Source organism: Xenopus laevis, chromosome 3S, assembly GCF_017654675.1.
Source record: "Xenopus laevis strain J_2021 chromosome 3S, Xenopus_laevis_v10.1, whole genome shotgun sequence".
Classification (NCBI taxonomy): Eukaryota; Metazoa; Chordata; class Amphibia; order Anura; family Pipidae; genus Xenopus; species Xenopus laevis.
In genome coordinates, this window is record NC_054376.1 from 123,240,503 (window position 1) to 123,263,193 (window position 22,691).

General features: G+C 42.3%; 1 protein-coding gene across 2 annotated transcripts; it reads right to left on the reverse strand.

The window, feature by feature from the left end:
* Positions 1-1,895: 1,895 nt before the first annotated feature.
* Positions 1,896-20,807, reverse strand: keap1.S (kelch like ECH associated protein 1 S homeolog). 2 transcript variants are annotated; one of them, XM_018256284.2, is made up of 6 exons: positions 20,663-20,807; positions 15,723-16,627; positions 8,969-9,654; positions 6,102-6,307; positions 4,312-4,488; positions 1,896-2,410 (listed from the first exon to the last, which is right to left on the reverse strand). In XM_018256284.2, exons 2-6 carry the CDS (start codon positions 16,263-16,265, stop codon positions 2,181-2,183), a joined length of 1,842 nt encoding a protein of 613 aa, XP_018111773.1. In that variant the 5' UTR covers positions 16,266-16,627; positions 20,663-20,807; the 3' UTR covers positions 1,896-2,180. The 2 variants fall into 2 exon arrangements, with proteins under 2 accessions (XP_018111773.1, XP_018111774.1); XM_018256285.2 differs by lacking the exon at positions 20,663-20,807 and adding an exon at positions 20,447-20,585.
* Positions 20,808-22,691: the final 1,884 nt, after the last annotated feature.

A 22,691-nucleotide genomic window follows, 5' to 3' on the forward strand; every position in this document is an offset into this window, starting at 1 on the left:
GCCGTAATTTAGTATCTGAATGAATCAGACACATTTGTAAGTATTAATAAGCCACAACTACGGAAGAGAATCTTGCAGGACCAATATTTGATTCTGTATTCAGCAGAGACCTAATAACTGACAGTTAGAAAAACCCATCAATGTCGGCTCTAACAGCCAGCTGCAGCTCATTACTGCTAAACGTTGCAGATCTGATGTCCCAAAGTTCAATCTTGGGAACTTCACTAATTTAAGAACTACAACTCCCAAACCATCCCCAAGTGACAAACGGGATGCTGGGGATTTTAGATCTGCAACAACTGCCAGTCAATCCACTGCATAAAATGTAACTGAAAGTCAATATACTCTACTGGCCAGAGGGAGGCGCTGTGTTTAACCTTCTATATAGTAATGCTCCTCTAGTTGTTCCAGTCTCTGATATTCAAACACAATGAAAAGAATAAAGTCACATGAGAACTGGGAAGCACCGCCATGTTACCAACATATGGAGCCACTTTTTAGGGTCTTGTATACAGCGGGGGCAATTAGTATTGAACACGTCAGCACTTTTCTCAGTAAATATATTTCTAATTGGGCTACGGACATGAAATTTAGCCCAGATGTCGGTAACAACCCAAGTAATCCACACGTACAAAGAACTCAAAACAAACAAGTCCATAAAATGAGTTATGTGGAATAAGTATTAGGGATGCACCGGATCCAGGATTCTGTTCAGGATTTGGCCTTTTTCAGCAGGATTCGGCCAAATCCTTCTGCCCGGCCGAACCGAATCCAAATCCTATTTTGAATATGCAAATTAGGGGCGGGAGGGAAATCGTGTGACTTTTTGTCACAAAACGAGAAAGTAAAAAATGTTTTCCCCCTTCCCACCCCTAATTTACATATGCAAATTAGGATTCGGCCGAATCTCTGGCAAAGGATACGAGGGTTCGGCCAAATCCAAACTAGTGGATTCCGCGCATCCCTAATAAGTATTGAACATATGAAGAAAAGGAGGTGCAAAAGGCACGGAAAGCAAAGAAACCCGATGAAATCTGGCAAATTATTATCAGCTGATTTAGTCCTAATTGATGGCCTATAAAAAGGTTTCTCGTTAGCGAGGTGTCACACAAGAAGCATCTCATGATGGGTAAAAGCAATGAGCTCTTTCTTGAGACCTTATTGTTACGGAGAAAAATGTTGACGTGTTCAATACTTATTCCTAGGGATGTACTGAATCCAAGATTCGGTTTGGGATTCAGCCTTTTTCTGCAGGATTCGGCTGAACCAAGTCATAATTTGCATATGCAAATTATGGGCGGGGAGGGAAATAGTGTGACTTTTTGTCACAAAACAAGGAAGTAAAAACAGTTTCCCTTCCGATCCCTAATTTACATATGCAAATTCAGATTCTGTATTCGGCTGAATCTTTTGCAAAGGATTTGGGAGTTCGGCCGAATCCAAAATAGTAGATTTGGTGCGTCCTACTTATTTCCCTCCCTGTATATTAATAACAACAAACTCATACCAACTGCAATGCCTTTGCTCATTAGGGTCAGAGCTGCCGGCCCACAGTTCACTGTATAAGTTGGGCATCTGTATATATTGCTTATAAACCGCTGCCTTTACAGTAAAGTGTCAATAGCAAATATAAGACACACAAGAAGGGGGGGGGTTTATAGGCCTCCATTGCTGCAGTATCATCAGTCATATCAAAACAAAGCTGTTGATCAGAATTTCAATGAAGGGAAATAAAACGATGCAATTAAATAAAAAAAATAAATCCGTAATCCCATCATCTGTCCCATCGTTAATGATTAAGAGGGTGTAGATTAGACAATCTTACCCCAAAATCAGCAAAGGGGGGGGGGAGACTGAAAGTGGAGAGTCTGGAAAGACAAAGAATAATTTATCTATTTACATATTTACCAGCCAAATTGGTTATTATTGCGATAGAAATGTACAATCCGTTCAACAGGCGTCTCCATGAGAGGCCAAGGGGTGGCCATACTGTTTATTCCATTACAGCAATTTAAAAAAAAAGGCTCAGTGTTGTTCCTCTGAAATGGGGAATTTACTCGCTAAAAAAAAAACAAAAAAACTTGCCCTTAAAAGTAAGTTGGCTCCATTGCACTTAGCTTTCCTTTTGTCCATTAACACTGAATAGATTCGTTACGTTTCATTCTTATTACTGAACTTCATTATTTTTTGGTGTGCGAAGAAAAGAAACATTTTTTCTTGTCGTGGTTTCCATCTTTTATCCTCTGTGGGAAAAGGCCCCCCCCACACGGCTGTTTGCGACAGGGTTCCATGGTGATGGCCACGCCCACCCCGCTGCGTCCGGACATCATGCGCGTCACCTCGGTCCACGTATCTGTGGTGGGGTTGTAGCACTCAACATTATCAAGGAAGGTGCTTCCGTCGTAGCCGCCTGAAGGTAAAAGGGAGGAAATTTACTCAAATTTGTGCAAGGGGTAGGCTTCATTTTTATTGCATTAAAGGAGAAATAAAGCCTAACTAAAGAAGTAGGTAGAAATGTTGAACATGATGTTTTGTGCTTCTGTACCAGCCCAAGGCAACCACAGCCCTTTAGCAGTAAAGATCTGTGTCTCCAAAGATGCCCCAGTAGCTCCCCATCTTCTTTTCTGCTGATTCACTGCACATGCTCTGTGCTGCTGTCACTTACTGAGCTTAGGGACCCACTCACAATATACAGTACACATAGAATAGAAATGTCACAATATAAGGCTGATTAGTAATTAATACACATAATTACTACATGGCAGCACAGAAACCAGTGCAATTAGCATCAGAATTGAATAATCAGCAAACCTGTAGCATCAGCTTATATTACAGCCAGGGAAGCTCATTTTCTGCTGGATAATTAGTGACGAGCCCTAAGCTTAGCTTCTCAACAGCCAATCAGAGCCCACTGAGCATGTGAGTGTCACAGACACTTTCCAAGATGGTGACCCCCTGTGACAAGTTTGAAGTCCTGGATCATTGCTGCTATTGACAAGCTCAAACTTTAGCCTCGTGCAATAAGTTCACTATATAAAATGTAGCATTTTTGGCCATATTTATTTTTAGGGATTAGTTCTCCTTTAAGAAGTAGGTGGTTATTCTAATGCCTCCTTAAAGGACCAGTAACATCAATTTTTAAAAAAAAAAAAAATTGTTAGTACCTCCCCCTTTTTATTTTCATACCCCAGTTGTATTTACTATAAATATAAACATCATACGACTACCCCAATTATAGTGATTTCATATATATAGATGTGAAAAGAATACAAAATGATATGTTCAACAACTAATGTCGACTTTTAAAACAAGAGGTCATATCTGAAGCTGTAACAGCAATAAGGGGGAAAACAAATGCAATGTTGTAGTGTAAAATGTCTTCAATAAAAAACATGGAAACAAAAAAAAAAAATTAAAACAAATGACAAATAATAAAAAATAAACTCAATAACAAAATTTGTTAGTATACATTGAAAAAAAACAAAACACATTTTAAACTTTAAAATCGCAAAGTCTTCATTAAGAAACTCCGCTTCAGAAAAGATTATCCGGCAATCCCTCGTACGGCGCTCGATTTCTCCTCCCTGCTTTCCTTATAGGAGATAGCCAGGGAGGAGAAATCGAGCGCCACACGCTGGATTGTCACCTTTCACCTTTTTTGAAGAGGGGCACAAGCGGATTTTTGGTAAGTTATTTCTTAATAAAGACTTTGCGATTTTAAAGTTTCATTTGTCTTGGTGTTTTTTTTTCGTTAGTATACTAGAATGTTTTTTAAAAAAAATTTTTATGTTACCTTTAATGTGGATTGATCAGTGTCCCAACCTGAGCAAACAAATAAATCCTTTCCAGACAAGTTAACCGCAGAGACTCTTTGTTACCCTTAAGCTGGCCATAGATGTAAAGATTTTTAAAAGATCAGATCCTGATCGTGAGACCATGATCTTCTCAGAACGATCGTACGAATTTACCATCAACTAAAAAGACCAATTTGCCTGCTTGGCCCTGCAGACATAGATAGATTGTACTGGGACCGACAAAGATTTTTTGACCTGGCCGATCAATTTCCTGACAGATGTCGGCCGAAAAATCGTAAGATGTACGATCGTTCGAATACCACTAACTGCACGATAATTTCGAAGGATTGGTCGGACTTCCCTAAAATCGGTCGTTCGGCAAGAAGAATCGTCGCGTCTATGGGGAGCTTTAGGGTAAGGTCACACTGGGCTATTTGGGGAGCCAAATCGCCTGCGGCATGGTACACGCGTCGCGTCGCCCACTGTGACCTTACCCTTAAACACAAAGTCAATTTACCAAGCACGTAGATCTTTCCCTGATGTACGGTCACCCCCAGCGCACTTCTACGGTGTCTCATGGGGGCCACAAAGCTCCAGGCATCTTTCTCCACGTCATATCGTTCAACGCTATTCAGCTGATCCGTTCCATCGTAGCCACCCATAGCGTACACACTGGTATCCAATGCACACGCTCCTGGATAATTAAAAAAATAATGATAATTGTGCAATAGTTTAGTGAATACAAAATGATTTGCTTTTAATTGCACTTTATTCTGTGCAGTACTTGGATAATATCCGTTCACTTTATTCTGAGGTATTTCATTCTGTCATTTCTTTAATGGTTTTGTGGGCTATTAGAGGTAGAGATGCACCAAATACACTATTTTGGATTCACCCGAATTCATGAAATATTCGGCTGACTACTGAACCGAATAATAATTTACATATGCATATTATGGGCGGGAAAGGAAACAGTGGGGGAAATTCTTTTTAGAGACCAAAAGATGAGAGTTCCTCCAAAAATTAAATAGACAGTAATTAAAAAAACACAAAAAGTTTATTAGGACAAGGCCTAACGCATTTCGTACCTATACAGGCACTTACTCATAGGCTAAATGGCACACCCCTGTACAATGCTTATATAAGGGTTAAGACATCACATGTATTAGCCAATCACAAGCAGTGAAGACAAAATGCCTATTAAAAGGCTAATTTACATACACGCTTGAGATAATCAATTGCACTATACTTGCACTAAAACCACAAGAAAACAACATAAAAAATGAAAAATATATACAAAGGAAAAATAGCAAAACTTGAAAAAAATTACCGTATATACTCGAGTATAAGCCGTCCCGAGTATAAGCCGAGGTACCTAATTTTACCTCCAAAAACTGGGAAAGCTTATTGACTCGAGTATAAGCCGAGGGTGAGAAATGCAGCAGCTTCTGGTAAGTTTCAATCAAAAAATTTAGGGTTTCTGCTCCCAACGGAGGTGCCGGCATCTCGTTTTTGGATGCCGGCGACCATTCTTGGACGCCGGCGAATATTCTTGGAGACTATTCTTGGACGCCAGCGACTATTCTTAGACCGTTTTTGCGCTTGACCAGAGTATAAGCCGAGGTTTTTTTCAGCATATTTTGGGGGCTGAAAAACTCGGCTTATACTCGAGTATATACGGTAGATATAATAATATATATATATATAATACATAAAGGTAAACGTTCTTTTACCTTTACGTATTGTTTTCTTGTGGTTTTGGTGCAAGTAAAGTGCAATTGATTATCTCAAGCGTGTATGTAAATTAGCCTTTTAATAGGCATTTTGTCTTCACTGCTTGTGATTGGCTAATACATGTGATGTCTTGATTGGTCATAACCCCAATATAATTGTATAATATAATTGTATAATATAATTGTATAATATAATTGTACAGGGGTGTGCCATTTAGCCTATGAGTAAGTGCCCGTATAGGCACAAAATGCGTTAGGCCTTGTCTTAATAATTTTTTTTAATTTACTTAATTTTTGGAGGAACTCTCGCCTTTGGACTGAGGTGAACTGTGAGTATGTCCTCCCTTTTTCATATTAAAATTGTTTTCCCTTTAGTAGTGCTTATACAAGTTGGTTGCACCATTTCCTTTATTGTAGGACATTTTTTTTACTTCCTTGTTTGGTGACGAAAAGTCACCTGATTTCCCTTCCCGCTCATAATATGCATATGCAAATTAGCATTCGGATTTGATTTGGCCGAATCCTGCTAAAAAGGCCGAATAGTGAACCGAATCCTGGATCCTAAAGCTCTTACCTGCTCCACTGCGCACTATGTTCATAGAAGCAATGTCCTTCCACTCATCGGTCTCTGGATAGTAACACTCCGCCGAGTTCAACCGGTTTGTTCCATCAAACCCACCAACTGCATAAAGCAAACGGTTTAGTACAGCCACTCCCACTCCAATACGCCGAGTCTTCATTGAAGCAACCAGCTGCCACTCATCTCTCTCTGGGTCATACCTGGGCGCAAAGAAAAGGTGTTTAGGGATCTACATTAGGAGCGAGGGAGTAAGTCCTACTCTCTGTCAAGCTAATGCCCTTGATATTGAAGCTCTTACTCCAGATTAACTGAGCGAATCATCAGTAGTGTATATACATACAGTATGTCTGTGTGATGTTATTGCTGCGGATAATACATATATATGCTGCATAACGTATTCTTTATTTATATTAATAATGCTCAACAATAGGAGTAGCACCAAAAAGCAACAGTTGTAGACGTGTGGGGAACTTAAACACTGCTCAGCAGAGATAATAGTCTCTGGGAAGGGAGTGTGACTGTGGGATATCAGGTATAGTATGGAGAGATGGTGCCTATAGTAACAGTGGATAATAGTCTCTGGAAAGGGAGTGTGACTGTGGGATAGCAGGTATAGTAGGGAGAGATGGTGTCTATAGTAACAGTGGGATAATAGTCTCTGGGAAGGGAGTGTGACTGTGGGATAGCAGGTATAGTAGGGAGAGATGGTGCCTATAGTAACAGTGGATAATAGTCTCTGGGAAGAGAGTGTGACTGTGGGATAGCAGGTATAGTAGGGAGAGATGGTGCCTATAGTAACAGTGGATAATAGTCTCTGGGAAGGGAGTGTGACTGTGGGATAACAGGTATAGTAGGGAGAGATGGTGCCTATAGTAACAGTGGATAATAGTCTCTGGGAAGGGAGTGTGACTGTGGGATAGCAGGTATAGTAGGGAGAGATGGTGTCTATAGTAACAGTGGATAATAGTCTCTGGGAAGGGAGTGTGACTGTGGGATAGCAGGTATAGTAGGGAGAGATGGTGTCTATAGTAACAGTGGATAATAGTCTCTGGGAAGGGAGTGTGACTGTGGGATAGCAGGTATAGTAGGGAGAGATGGTGTCTATAGTAACAGTGGATAATAGTCTCTGGGAAGGGAGTGTGACTGTGGGATAGCAGGTATAGTAGGGAGAGATGGTGTCTATAGTAACAGTGGATAATAGTCTCTGGGAAGGGAGTGTGACTGTGGGATAGCAGGTATAGTAGGGAGAGATGTTGTCTATAGTAACAGTGGATAATAGTCTCTGGGAAGGGAGTGTGACTGTGGGATAGCAGGTATAGTAGGGAGAGATGGTGTCTATAGTAACAGTGGATAATAGTCTCTGGGAAGGGAGTGTGACTGTGGGATAGCAGGTATAGTAGGAAGAGATGGTGTCTATAGTAACAGTGGATAATAGTCTCTGGGAAGGGAGTGTGACTGTGGGATAGCAGGTATAGTAGGGAGAGATGGTGTCTATAGTAACAGTGGATAATAGTCTCTGGGAAGGGAGTGTGACTGTGGGATAGCAGGTATAGTAGGGAGAGATGGTGTCTATAGTAACAGTGGATAATAGTCTCTGGGAAGGGAGTGTGACTGTGGGATAGCAGGTATAGTAGGGAGAGATGGTGTCTATAGTAACAGTGGATAATAGTCTCTGGGAAGGGAGTGTGACTGTGGGATAGCAGGTATAGTAGGGAGAGATGGTGTCTATAGTAACAGTGGATAATAGTCTCTGGGAAGGGAGTGTGACTGTGGGATAGCAGGTATAGTAGGGAGAGATGGTGTCTATAGTAACAGTGGATAATAGTCTCTGGGAAGGGAGTGTGACTGTGGGATAGCAGGTATAGTAGGAAGAGATGGTGTCTATAGTAACAGTGGATAATAGTCTCTGGGAAGGGAGTGTGACTGTGGGATAGCAGGTATAGTAGGGAGAGATGGTGTCTATAGTAACAGTGGATAATAGTCTCTGGGAAGGGAGTGTGACTGTGGGATAGCAGGTATAGTAGGGAGAGATGGTGTCTATAGTAACAGTGGATAATAGTCTCTGGGAAGGGAGTGTGACTGTGGGATAGCAGGTATAGTAGGGAGAGATGGTGTCTATAGTAACAGTGGATAATAGTCTCTGGGAAGGGAGTGTGACTGTGGGATAGCAGGTATAGTAGGAAGAGATGGTGTCTATAGTAACAGTGGGATAATAGTCTCTGGGAAGGGAGTGTGACTGTGGGATAGCAGGTATAGTAGGGAGAGATGGTGCCTATAGTAACAGTGGATAATAGTCTCTGGGAAGGGAGTGTGACTGTGGGATAGCAGGTATAGTAGGGAGAGATGGTGCCTATAGTAACAGTGGGATAATAGTCTCTGGGAAGGGAGTGTGACTGTGGGATAGCAGGTATAGTAGGGAGAGATGGTGTCTATAGTAACAGTGGGATAATAGTCTCTGGGAAGGGAGTGTGACTGTGGGATAGCAGGTATAGTAGGGAGAGATGATGCCTATAGTAATAGTGGAGCTCATCGTGATCCCTGGTATGATACAAATGGGCCCAACACCATAGTATGAGAAACATCCCCATATCATGATGCTTCTGCTTCACTCTGTACTGTGACTTGAATTCATTGTTTTGGGGTTGTCTGACAAACGGTCTGTGGCCGCTAGACCCAAAAAGAACAATGTTGCTTTCAACAGGCCACAAAATGTTGTGCCATTTCTTTTTAGGCCAGTCAATGTTATTTCAGTGTGATGATGCTTATGTTAATTTTTTTGATAGTTTCTCTTTAATTTGAGAAACACGTTATAGGACCCCATTCTTCCCACTGGAAATAAACACCATTCTATACAGGCTCACCTTTCCACGCTGTTGTGATGGAGACATCCGTGAGATCCGCCCACTGCATAGATCTGCCCATCTATGACTCCAGCACCCACCCTATTCCTGGGCACACTCATGGCAGCACATGGAGACCACTGGTCGTTCATGGGATTGTAGCAGTCCAGGGCATCCGAGTCTTTATTGCAGTCGGGGGCATTATTTCGACCTCCCACGGCGTAGAAGAGGCCCCCTAATACGCAACCCGCAAGCCCACTCCTCGGCAGCTCCAAGGAAGCCAGACTCAGCCATTCCCCGTCAACTGGGTTGTAAGCCTCAAAAAAACCGAGGGACTGCCGATAATATCCTCCCGCCACATAGATGAACTGAGGGACGTTGGGGATGCGGCCTTGGAGGGGCAGGGTGGGTTTATGGAGAGTGAGGTCCTGGAAGATCTGAGACAGGTAGTCCTGACAGCGGGAGTCGCCTTTGAGGATCTCACAACGCTGGATCTGAAGCTGTAAGAAGTTGGGGGTCAGGGAGTGGCACCTCACTGCCCGCAGCAGCGCCTGGATGTACGGCCGCCTGTTCTCACAGTCATACTTCACCCAGTTTATGCAGGCGTGGAAAACCTCGGACTCACATCGAACGTTCAGCTCGTCCCGGCTTATGAGGTTCACCAGCTGGCAACTGGTCAGGTTAAAGAACTCCTCCTGCTTGGAAACCTGACACAGTAGAGAAGAGACGTCAAGAGCAACGTAAAGAACTAAAGGGAAAGAATCGATTCTCACTGCCCGGCAGCCTCACCAGGGAGGCTCAAATGGAGTCCAGGCCCCTAACCCATCCAAAGTGCCAGGCTACTGCTCTACTGCTTTATATTGAATAGGAGGGTGGAACAAATGGCTTCTCTCTAAAGGAAGCACCGAATCCAGAATTCAGTTCGGCATTAATCCAGAACAAGGAAATGCCTTAAAGTGGAGCTGTCACCAAGACATAAAAAGCTGTATAATAAAAGTCCTTTTCAAATTAAACATGCAATGCAAATTATTTTTTTAATTAAAGCATTCATAGCTGTTGTTAACTCATTTAAAATCACTTAAAATATTGTCTGCCCCTCCTTTATGCCTTTAGGCAGACAATTACTTTTACTTTCCATTCAGCACTTCCTACATGTCACTGCTCTCTCCACATTCCCCCGTTCTCTTTAACATTTAATTGTGTAGCAGCAGGACCTGATAGGGAACCGAAGCCTGTCTGTGCTTGTGTGACTGCAGGGCTGTGATTGGCTGTCCCCCTCCTACTGTGCTTCTGGCAGGGACTGTTAGAACACACCCACCCCTCATTTAAAACAGGTTATTTTTTAAAGATAATATTGATTTTTAGCATCATATAAAAGCAACACCATATATTACTTATAATTGGCTACAAAATTATTTTTTTTTTCATTTATCATATATGTCTCCTTTAATTTTTTTTATTTTATTTTTTGTTTCTGTAAGTAAATGAGAGTCGGTACAGAAGGTGCAACGGTGTTACTAGAGGAAACAGTAATTATTATTTTCCATACAATTATCTGGCTCCGTGCATCTGTGCCTGGGCAATATAGCCAATGAGTAGGGCCGGTAGCCTCCGTGTGGATCAGTCGTAGTCACTGTGACTCAGCAGGCTCCTCACTGCACATTCCTATGTGTTTTATTCCCTTGTCACATTCTAGATCTTTCAGTGATTCACTTGCATAAGATTCTGCTTGTTGTGTCCCTGTCTGACTCCCGGCACAGATCTGGGAGATTTCTATTCCCACGATTCATTCTTTTTAATGGGGCTTCACCCACCACAGAGGCTACAGTAATTGTAAGGAGTTTCCCACCTTCTCCCCCAAATATCCCCCTATGGCTAGTTATAATGGAAGCCAGCTGAACGTCACTGAGATACAAAGGGGAAAACTGGACAGACAGACACTGTGGGGGGGATGAAAGGTTAAAGGAGAACTAAACCCTAAAAATGAATGTGGCTAAAAATGGCATATTTTATATAGAGAACTTATTGCACGAGGCTAAAGTTTGTCAATAGCAGCAATGATCCAGGACTTCAAACTTGTCACAGGGGGTCACCATCTTGGAAAGTGTCTGTGACACTCACATGCTCAGTGGGCTCTGATTGGCTGTTGAGAAGCTAAGCTTAGGGGTCGTCACTAATTATCCAGCAGAAAATGACCTTCCCTGGCTGTAATATAAGCTGATGCTACAGGTTTGCTGATTATTAAATTCTGATGCTAATTGCACTGGTTTCTGTGCTGCCATGTAGTAATTATGTGTATTAATTACTAATCAGCCTTATATTGTGACATTTCTATTCTATGTGTACTGTATATTGTGAGTGGGTCCCTAAGCTCAGTAAGTGATAGCAGCACAGAGCATGTGCAGTGAATCAGCAGAAAAGAAGATGGGGAGCTACTGGGGCATCTTTGGAGACACAGATCTTTACTGCTAAAGGGCTGTGGTTGCCTTGGGCTATAAGCCAGTAATCGATTAGCATGACATTTGCTTTCATTAGACATTTTTTTTTGTACAGATGAATGTAATTAACGTGATTTAATTGTATAAACACGTTCACTTTACAGCTCTGCAGAATATGCTGGTGCTATATAAATAAATGCTAATAATAATAATAATAATACTAATTGTTGGGGTTGTGTGGCTGCAGAGCAAGGCAGTGTATGTACTAGTGATACTGGGACACAACTCTGTGTTGGGTTATATAATTCCTACACAGCCGACCTCTCACATATGAGAGCAAATTCCAGTCCAGCAGGAGGCAATGACTCAGCAAGGCAGCAGGGGGAAGGCTGTGTTAGATTAAAAACATACACTTCTAACACTACCAGTCATGTGATAAATACCCCATATACAGCAATGCTACACCAAGGTGGGGCACAGTCATGGGGTCCAACTACAAGTTGTTTCCCCTGTACAATTTGGAGGCATAAAACAACAACTTTCCAATACATATTCATTCATGTGGTGTCTGCTAAATTTTTTTAATTTTTTTACATCACCAAACGAGCGGATCTTTCCCCGATATGACCACCAACGGCAGGGCTATATCGGGGTAATCCGAACATTCGGCCCTAGGGCCGAACAATCAGATAACAACAAGGAGCAATGGGCTCTGATGGGTCAAAATTAAACCTTCCCGATCTATATCGTGGCCTGATATCGATCGGGAAGACCCATCGGAAGCCCCCATACACGGGCAGATAAGCAGCTGAATTGGTATAAAAGGGATCCTGTCATCGGAAAACATGTTTTTTTCAAAACACATCAGTTAATAGTGCTATTCCAGCAGAATTCTGCACTGAAATCCATTTCTCAAAAGAGCAAACAAATTTAAAATCTGACATGGGGCTAGACATTTTGTCAATTTCCCAGCTGCCCCTGGTCATGTGACTTGTGCCTGCACTTTAGGAGAGAAATGCTTTCTGGCAGGCTGCTGTTTTTCCTTCTCAATGTAACTGAATGTGTCTCAGTGGGACATGGGTTTTTACTATTGAGTGTTGTTCTTAGATCTACCAGGCAGCTGTTATCTTGTGTTAGGGAGCTGCTATCTGCTTACCTTCCCATTGTTCTTTTGTTTGGCTGCTGGGGGGGGAAAAGGGAGGGGGTGATATCACTTCAACTTGCAGTACAGCAGTAAAGAGTGATTGAAGTTTATCAGAGCACAAGTCATATGACTTGGGACAGCTGGGAAATTGACAATATGTCAAGCCCCATGTCAGATTTCAAAATTGAATATAAAAAAAAATGTTTGCTCTTTTGAGAAATGGATTTCAGTGCAGAATTCTGCTGGAGCAGCACTATTAACTGATTCATTTTGAAAAAAAAATTTTTCCCATGACAGTATCCCTTTAAGGACCGATATTGTAAGCTTTATCTGCCCGTGTATGGCCACATTTACAGTGAAAGGGGGCCTGCATCAGATTTCATGGAAGCGTCGCAATCAGAGGAAATTGAGAACAATGGGATCCTATGGCTCAGCGCACACAGCACTGTGATACCTAATTTCTGCTCTGCTGCACTAAAAGGAGGCTTTCAGCATCGCCTCCTCTTGTGGAAAAACAACCTGTTATCAATTATGCATGATGGGTAAGGGGTCGGTTCCAGCTCAGGCAGGAGTTTGCAGGACCACGGCACAAAGCCACGGGGGAGCTCATGGGCAAATCATAAAGAGAATGAGCAAATCTCTAGCAGAACCATGCGAGTTATTATTGTAATCATGAGACTGGCAGTCACGTCTCACTAATGTCAGAGCACTCGGGTTCAGTCCAATTTATCAACTGCACCGTAAACAGGACTTTTTTATAACTTTCACTCCTTCTTTATTCAGATACCGACCTGATCCCTATCCCTGATACAAACATGTCACTTAACACTGACTCTCCTCTATCAGTCGGGTTATGACTCTGCACTTCTGTATCTTCTAACGGACTTGGGGTTATCAGTCCAGAGCTCCATAAAGGAGAGATTTGCACCCGACGGCTTTTCATTACACAGAGTAAAGGAGAAAGTATTCCTTGTTCTCTATGTACTCATGCCTCTTCTAAACGAGCTCAGCTCACGCATATGTTTCTGTGCAAATAATTTCACATACCACACATACATGCCATACACTCAGTCACAGAGTTCACTGACTTGCATTAGTTTACTCCATAGGTTCTGGGCAATTTCTTATCAGGACCTTGAAAATATACTGTGTTCATTGAACCCTCAGTCACACTCCCTTCCCAGAGACTATTATCCCACTGTTACTATAGACACCATCTCTTCCTACTATACCTGCTATCCCACAGTCACACTCCCTTCCCAGAGACTATTATCCACTGTTACTATAGGCACCATCTCTTCCTACTATACCTGCTATCCCACAGCCACACTCCCTTCCCAGAGACTATTATCCACTGTTACTATAGGCACCATCTCTCCCTACTATACCTGCTATCCCACAGTCACACCCCCTTCCCAGAGACTATTATCCACTGTTACTATAGACACCATCTCTCCCTACTATACCTGCTATCCCACAGTCACACTCCCTTCCCAGATACTATTATCCCACTGTTACTATAGGCACCAGCTCTCCCTACTATACCTGCTATCCCACAGTCACACTCCCTTCCCAGAGACTATTATCCCACGGTTACTATAGGCACCATCTCTCCCTACTATACCTGCTATCCCACAGTCACACTCCCTTCCCAGAGACTATTATCTACTGTTACTATAGGCACCATCTCTCCCTACTATACCTGCTATCCCACAGTCACACTCCCTTCCCAGAGACTATTATCCCACTGTTACTATAGGCACCAGCTCTCCCTACTATACCTGCTATCCCACAGTCACACTCCCTTCCCAGAGACTATTATCCACTGTTACTATAGGCACCATCTCTCCCTACTATACCTGCTATCCCACAGTCACACTCCCTTCCCAGAGACTAATATCCACTGTTACTATAGACACCATCTCTCCCTACTATACCTGCTATCTCATAGTCACACTCCCTTACCAGAGACTATTATCCACTGTTACTATAGGCACCATCTCTCCCTACTATACCTGCTATCCCACTGTCACACTCCCTTCCCAGAGACTATTATCCACTGTTACTATAGACACCATCTCTCCCTACTATACCTGCTATCCCACAGTCACACTCCCTTCCCAGAGACTATTATCCACTGTTACTATAGGCACCATCTCTCCCTACTATACCTGCTATCCCACAGTCACACTCCCTTCCCAGAGACTATTATCCACTGTTACTATAGGCACCATCTCTCCCTACTATACCTGCTATCCCACAGTCACACTCCCTTCCCAGAGACTATTATCCACTGTTACTATAGACACCATCTCTCCCTACTATACCTTCTATCCCACAGTCACACTCCCTTCCCAGAGACTATTATCCACTGTTACTATAGGCACCATCTCTCCCTACTATACCTGCTATCCCACAGTCACTGGATCACTGAGCTGCCAGACTGAAACGCCAGACAGGAAACACAAGACATAATAAGATGCAGGATTTGTGCAAAAGCCAGTTATTTTGTTGGAATTTGTTTGTACTGAATCAGTTATTTGAGTGAGCTCTAATACATCTAGGCATAAAGAGCCCCCCCCTATAAGATATATTGGATGTAACCGTCAATAAATATCTGACACCCAACTGCTGCATGAAGAGAGAATGAGAAGAAACAGATGCTGAGAGAGGAATAGTGAAGATAAACTTGATTATTTCAGAAATTATGCAGAATTTTTAATTGATTGATAGTGGATTCAGTGCCTCCCTAAAAATAAATATAAAAGAAACAGTTTGCTCTTTTGAGAAATGGATTTCAGTGCAGAATTCTGCTGGAGCAGCACTATTAACTGATGCGTTTTGGAAAAAAAAAAAAAAGTTTTCTCATGACCGAATCCCTTTAAAATAAAAATGGTGGGACCGACGTGGCTCAAAGCTTGCACCACCTGTATTCGGCCTTTTTCGGCAAGATTCGGAAACAGCCAAATCCTTCTGCCCGGCCGAACCGAATCCGAATTTTCATATGCAAATTAGGGGCAGGGAGTGAAATTGCGTGACTTTTTGTCACAAAACAAGGAAGTTAAAAATGTTTTCCCTTTCCCACCCCTAATTTGCATATGTTATCACGAAGGATGCATCCCTAATGGAAAGGAAACCACAGTGCTACATGGACTTCCCAAATATCAACTACCTTATATGTTATTTCACTTACCTCCCCAAAGTGCATGTATATATATTCCCGCGCCTTCTGATGCAGCTCATGGCATCCGATTTGCTCAGCAAAACTGGCGATGCCGATGGCATTACTAGGGTCGAGCTGTTGGATGAGAAAGTCGCAGCAGGCCTTCACCACGCTGTCCATCTGGTACATGACGGCGCCATTCATCACGTGGATGACGCACTTCTCTCCCACGGAAATGCTGGCCGTGTAGGCAAACTCCAAAAGCCGCTGCATGACTTTAGGGTGAACCCCCTCAATGGTAACGGTCTCCATGCCGCATTCCCGGAGGCCATTGGTGAACATGGCACGGAACACAGGACTGCTGGAGGCCAACACAATCTTGTGGGCAACAAACTCGTCCTGGATCTCATTGTACTTCACTTTCAGCTTCACGTCGCACAGCTGCTGCCCTAGTCGGAGCTCGTTCATAATCTGGAAAGCCTGGTTGGTGTGGTCGGCCAGGCTATACTGAAACTGCCTGTTGCCATTGCTGTGCGAGGGCGTTACTTCCGCCTGGCACTCTGTTGCGTACATTCCTGCTGCCTTCAGTACATCTAACGGGGCATCGTTAGGGAACAAACAGTGTGATTTTCTTCAAAACAAACCTATTGCCATTTTTTTTAACAAATATTAAAAACATTAAATTGCGCTAGAAATTCCACTAAAGTGTCACATGGAAAATATGCCTGTCGGGATTAAATAAAAAAATGCTTAATCCAGATTCTCCAATCGGGATGACTTAATCCATCCTGGTCATATTTGATTGAGCTTCCGAATAAAAAAAAAAACAAATAAGTCTCTAGCTAGGGGTTTAACATAGTTCTAAAGCAAGTCCAGGCTACGGCGAGTTGATGAGATCCAATAGAAGACCTTCTAGTTCATTTTCTGTTTGATACCTAGAGAGAAAGAGAAGGGAAATGCTCCAAGTTAAGAGTTGCTTCGAATTAGCCAGTAATGTTGTCACTTGTAGCTTTGCCATATGGTAGATGACGGCTTTACATATTACTTTACCTGAAACACTGGGCAGTGTGTAAATAGTGCATTATGTGTGTGCCATTTAAAGGATAAGTAAACCTTTAAAATAAGTGAATGTAAAATTGACGAGGGGCTATTCTAAGCACTTTTGTAGTTTACATTCATTGTTTATTTTCTTTCGATTCCAAGATATTAAGGGATACATGTGCTGTTAATATGAATGGCTTTTGCTACAACAGCGCCACCTGCTGGTCAGTTTCCCACCAGTCTGACCACCAAGTAGTCAAGGAAGTTGTCAGGAGAGAGAAAGAGACTGCTCTGATGTTCTTCTGCTTAGAGAAAAAAATAGAACATCAGAGCAGCCTCTTTCTTACTCCTGACAACTTCCTTGACTACTTGGTGGTCAGACTGGTGGGAAACTGACCAGCAGGTGGCGCTGTTGTAACAAAATTCATTCATATTAACAGCACATGTATCCCTTAATATCTTGTAGAAATTTTGAGTCAGCTCAAATGCCCCAATTTCACAGATAAAGAGGTGCACCTCCACTCTAATGTAGTAGAATTAATTCAGCACAGCACCCTGTGGTTAAAAAATGCCTTAAAATTCTCAAGGCAAACCCGTTCAGCAACGTTTCAGGCCTATATGCGGCCTTTTTTCAAGCTCACTTAACACTGGCCAGCACATGGAATCAAAAGAAAATAAATTCTGAAAGTCAATTACAAAAGTGCTTAGAATGGCCCCCTCATCAATTTTACATTCACTTATTTCAAAGGTTTACTCATCCTTTAAAGGGCAACTAAAGTATAAAATAGAATAAGGCTAGAAATGCTGTATTTTGTATAGTAAATTTAAACATGACGTTACTGCACCACAAGCCTAAACAAACAAATAGGGGTCACCATCTTGTAACTTTGTTAAACATCTTTGCAAGACAAGACTGTGCACATGCTCAGTGTGGTCTGGGCTGTTTAGGGATTGTCATAAATTTTCAAAACAGCACAAGTCAAATAATATCTGCCAGAAGCTGATACAGCAAGACTGATTAATAATCAGAATATACAGACTGCACTGTGTCCTGTGTCCTGTAATCTAATGTGAATTTTATAGTATTTGTATTGTTTAATACAAACTTTCTCCAACTCTGCAGAACCAGTGGCTGCAGCAAAATAATCCTCCAAATAGAATCCCAGTTTATCTGTTTAAATCTGGCTCCATGATCTTTGTCCCTGCAGCTGGAGTTGGAAACAGTAAAGGGGATGTAAAGGCAAAAATTAAAATCCGATACAAATCTCTACACAGTCGCCGACTGCTCTACAGGGAAACAAACAAAGCTGCTTGAGTTCTGCATGGCTGGGAAGTAAGGCGGGGGCTCCCCCTGCTGTTCATAAGTATGATTGTTTCCCTGCAGAGCAGTTAGGGACCGTCTGACAATTTCTATCCACAGCAGTAAACTAAGGGAGAATTTCACTGCATACAGTCGGGTTTCTAATAAAAACTGTAGACATTTTTTAATTAAAGTATATTGGAGATAGGTTTCTTTTTAATTAAAAAAAGTAAAAATTGGATTTGTTTTTTTTGCCTTTACATGCCCTTTAACGAAACTCAGCCCTTCGGAGTGGTCAGGGGCCCCTGGAACTTTACCTATCCCTTAACTTGAAGGTAGTGGAGACAAGAAAAATAAGTTGAGGACTAAAAGCTATTTACTTTCCAAACACGAACAGTAAAAACAAAAAAAAGGAAAGGCTGCCTTGCAGTATTGGGGTCCTGGGTTCAATCCCAGCCATCTGCAAAGAGTGTGTATCTTCTCCCTGTGACTGCATGGGTTTCCTCTGAGTATTTCTCTCACAATCCAGAAAACATACAGGTTCCTGATAAAAGTGACCATAGCGCAAGTGTCTTAATAACAGGGACCGTAGACTGTAAGCTCTACTGGGGCAAGGATTGATATCAGTAATGTAATGGTCCGTTGTGCAAAAGCTAGCTTTTTCCTGGCTCTAGTATCATGGCCTTAATATAATAAGAGCCAATAAAAATACACAAGCTGCTTATTATGTGCCCTTTATCCAGTCAACTTGTTTCTCTATTATGTGCTCCAATCAGAATAAGCCTGCCAGGAAGTCATTAGCCTCCACTCACTCCCGGCTTCTGGGCACAACAACAGAAACAGCCTCCGCTCTCTTGTAAATCTGACACACACACATGCAGCAGTGGCTAAAGAATAGCAGTAATGGGCAGTATGGCAGCACCTTCATAAATGTGAGATGTGCCTTCCCTTTGTATCAAGTCTTTTGTGTGAGAAGGATAAATGCAAACTCTGTGGGAAATGTAATGTATGCTGAGTAATACATGTATGTCAGACACAGGCAAGAGCAGGCATGCAGCATCCCTTTCATAAAGAGCAACTTGGCACAAAGGAAGGCTGATTATACTGACTAAGCCATATGCCTGGCACGGTCACCCCCAGCAGCCAATCATTGCACAGGGACTAGAGCACTGTTGCCACTGACTGTGTATGTGTGTGTTTGTGTACCGGCACCTGTGCTGTGTATTTGTCATTGAGACTGACACAACTTGCCCTGTATCTGTGCCTACATGCCATGTACTGATGTGTATAGTGGGGAGACTGCCAGTGCCTGCGCTGTACATACATGCTTTGGTGCAAGAGTGTGTGGAGAAATTGTGTGTACATGCCAGGGTACAGAGATGTGTGTATAGAGAGAGACGGTGTGTAGAAAGAGAGAGAGAGAGAGAGAGACGGTGTGTAGAAAGAGAGAGAGAGAGAGACTGTGTGTAGAAAGAGAGAGAGAGAGAGACTGTATGTAGAAAGAGAGAGAGAGACGGTGTGTAGAAAGAGAGAGAGACTGTGTGTAGAAAGAGAGAGAGACTGTGTGTAGAAAGAGAGAGAGACTGTGTATAGAAAGAGAGAGAGAGACTGTGTAGAGAGAGAGAGAGATAGACTGTGTTTAGAAAGAGAGAGAGAAACTGTGTGTAGAAAGAGAGAGAGACTGTGTATAGAAAGAGAGAGAGAGACTGTGTAGAGAGAGAGAGAGATAGACTGTGTTTAGAAAGAGAGAGAGAAACTGTGTGTAGAAAGAGATAGACAGACTGTGTGTAGAGAGAGACTGTGTGTAGAAAGAGATAGACAGACTGTGCGTAGAAAGAGAGAGACTGTGTAGAAAGAGAGAGACTGTGTGTAGAAAGAGAGAGAGAGACTGTGTGTAGAAAGAGATAGACAGACTGTGTGTAGAAAGAGATAGACAGACTGTGTGTAGAGAGAGACTGTGTGTAGAAAGAGATAGACAGACTGTGCGTAGAAAGAGAGAGACTGTGTAGAAAGAGAGAGAGAGACTGTGTGTAGAAAGAGAGAGAGAGACTGTGTGTAGAAAGAGATAGGCAGACTGTGTGTAGAAAGAGATAGACAGACTGTGTGTAGAAAGAGATAGACAGACTGTGTGTAGAAAGAGATAGACAGACTGTGTGTAGAGAGAGATAGACAGACTGTGTGTAGAGAGAGATAGACAGACTGTGTGTAGAGAGAGAGGTAGAGACTGTAAGTAGAGAGACAGTAGTGTTTACATGAGAGGGTACATTATTGTGTGTGGGGGGGGGGAGAGTGAAGTCTGACACTGATTAAGCGTCTGTCCGACTCCCTATTTCCTCCCTGTTCCTTCCCCCAGATACAAGGCTCCTCCGGCTCTCGCCCTCCAGTACAGGATTGTTGCAGAGATACAACTCACTCCCGGGTGCTTCTGGGAGTTGCAGTTCTGGGAGCGCTTGAGAGCAGCAGGTTGGAGCTTCCAGAGTCTCTCGTGCTATGAGCCCAGCCTGTAGCGGCTGCTCCCCTCCCAGCCCTTTCCTTCCTGCTCTCGCCCCTCAGTGGCGCCAGCTCACCCCTATTCCTCTTATATCGCTCCCTCCCAGGGACCCCCACCGCCATTTCCCACTTGTCTCACCGGACTCCAGTCTCGTTCCCAGCCGCCCCCGCCATACTCTGGAGCAGTCACCGTGACTAAGCAGCAGCCTCGCGTCATTCACACAGGCTGGGGGCGGGGACATGACGTCTCCAGATCAGATGGGGCGGGGTTGACGAATGTTTTTGAAGCGGGAGATGAAAGGGCGGCTGTGATTGGCTGGGGCGCGCTGCTTGGTTGTCGTGTTGTTTGGGGAAGTGAAAGTAAAGTAGGAGGAGGAGTCACTGTGTGAGAGATCAGCGGAGCGGCGAGACCTGTGGCTCTTGCACAGAGGCCATTAAATGGGATATTCGCCTTTGTTTTAGCTTGATGTACATGTACAGAGGCATATTCTGACACAACTTGCGATTGGGTTTCATTTTGAGTTGTTTATCTTTTTATTCAGCAGCTCTCCAGTTTGTCATTTCAGTCATCTCGTTGCTAGGGTCCAAATTCCCCTAGCAACCATGCACTGATTTGAATAAGAGACTGGATTATGAATAGGAGAGGCCTGAAAAAATGAATAATAGTAAATAACAATACATTTGTATTACAGAGCATTTTTAGATCGGGTCAGCGACCCCCGTTTGAAAGTTGGAAAGTCAGAAGACAAAGGCAAATAATTAAAAAACTATAAAAAAAAAAAAAAGAAATAGTAGAGACGAATTGAATAGTTGCTTAGAATTGGCCATTCTATGAAAAAACTGAAAGTGAATTGAAAGGTGTAACATTCTATAAAATTTATCAGTAATTGAGCTTTGCTTATTGTTACACCAGGGACGTGATCCTGAGCCATTAATAGCCCTGTGTGACAAAATGCCTGCCATCGCTGCTACACAAGTTTTTAGAAGTCGAAATAAAATCGTTCGACCGCAAATGGGCAAATTCGATGTAAAAAAGCTTCGACTTCGACATTCGAAGTCGAAGTAAAGCCATTCGATGGTTGAATTTCGAAGTATTTACCACTTCGAAAGTCAACCTTTGATAAATCTGCCCCTGGATGTTTTGTCAAAATTCACACATTCGAATTGTAATCCGCCAATTTGAATTTGAGATTTATCACATCTCGACCCTGGAAACAGTTCTAATTGGAATATTCGCCACCTAAAACCTGCCGAGTTCATGTACAAGTCAATGGCAGAGGTCCGTCGAGGCATTAGCCTTCCTGACATTCAAGTTTTTTTTTTCTGGAAAAAACTAGATACGTATGAATCGAATACAAATCGAATACGATTCTAATTTTAGGGTCAGAACCATTCGATCAAACATTAGATATTCAAAGTTTTTTTTAAATAACCTCCCAGTTGAATTGTGAGTATGTTCTAATTAAAAAAATTCACATGAATTCAAAATTCGACCTTTGATAAACAGGCGTCTAAAATTTTAATCCCCCTATTCGAATATGAGATTTATCAACCCTCAACCATGGAAACAGTTCTAATTCGAATATTCGCCACCTAAAACCGGCTGAATTCATTTACAAGTCAACAGCAGAGGTCCGTTGACCCATTTGAAGATGTTAATACCCTTCCTGACATTCAAGTTTTTTTCGGAGGAAAATTAGGTTTGAATTTCGTTGAATTTTAGTTTTTATTATTTGTGGTTTTTGAGTTATTTAGCTTTTTATTCAGCAGCTCTCCAGTTTGCCATTTCAGCAATTTGGTGGCTAGGGTCCAAATTACCTTAGCAACCATGCATTGATTTGAGTAAGAGACTGGTATATGAATAGGAGAGGGACTGAATAGAAAGACGTGTAATAAAAAGTAGAAATAACAATACATTTGTAGCCTTATCAGACCATGTTTTTTTAGATGGGGTCAGTGACCCCCTCCCCTCCATTTGAAAGCTGGAAAGAGTCAGAAGAAGGTGGCAAATAATTAAAAAACTATATAAATATAGTAATGAAGACCAATTGAAAATTTGCTTAGAATTGACTATTCTATACAAATTAAAAGTTAACTTGAAAGTGAACCACCCCTTTAATTGTTATATATTTCTAAACTGCAAAATATGTAAGCGCTTTATAAATACA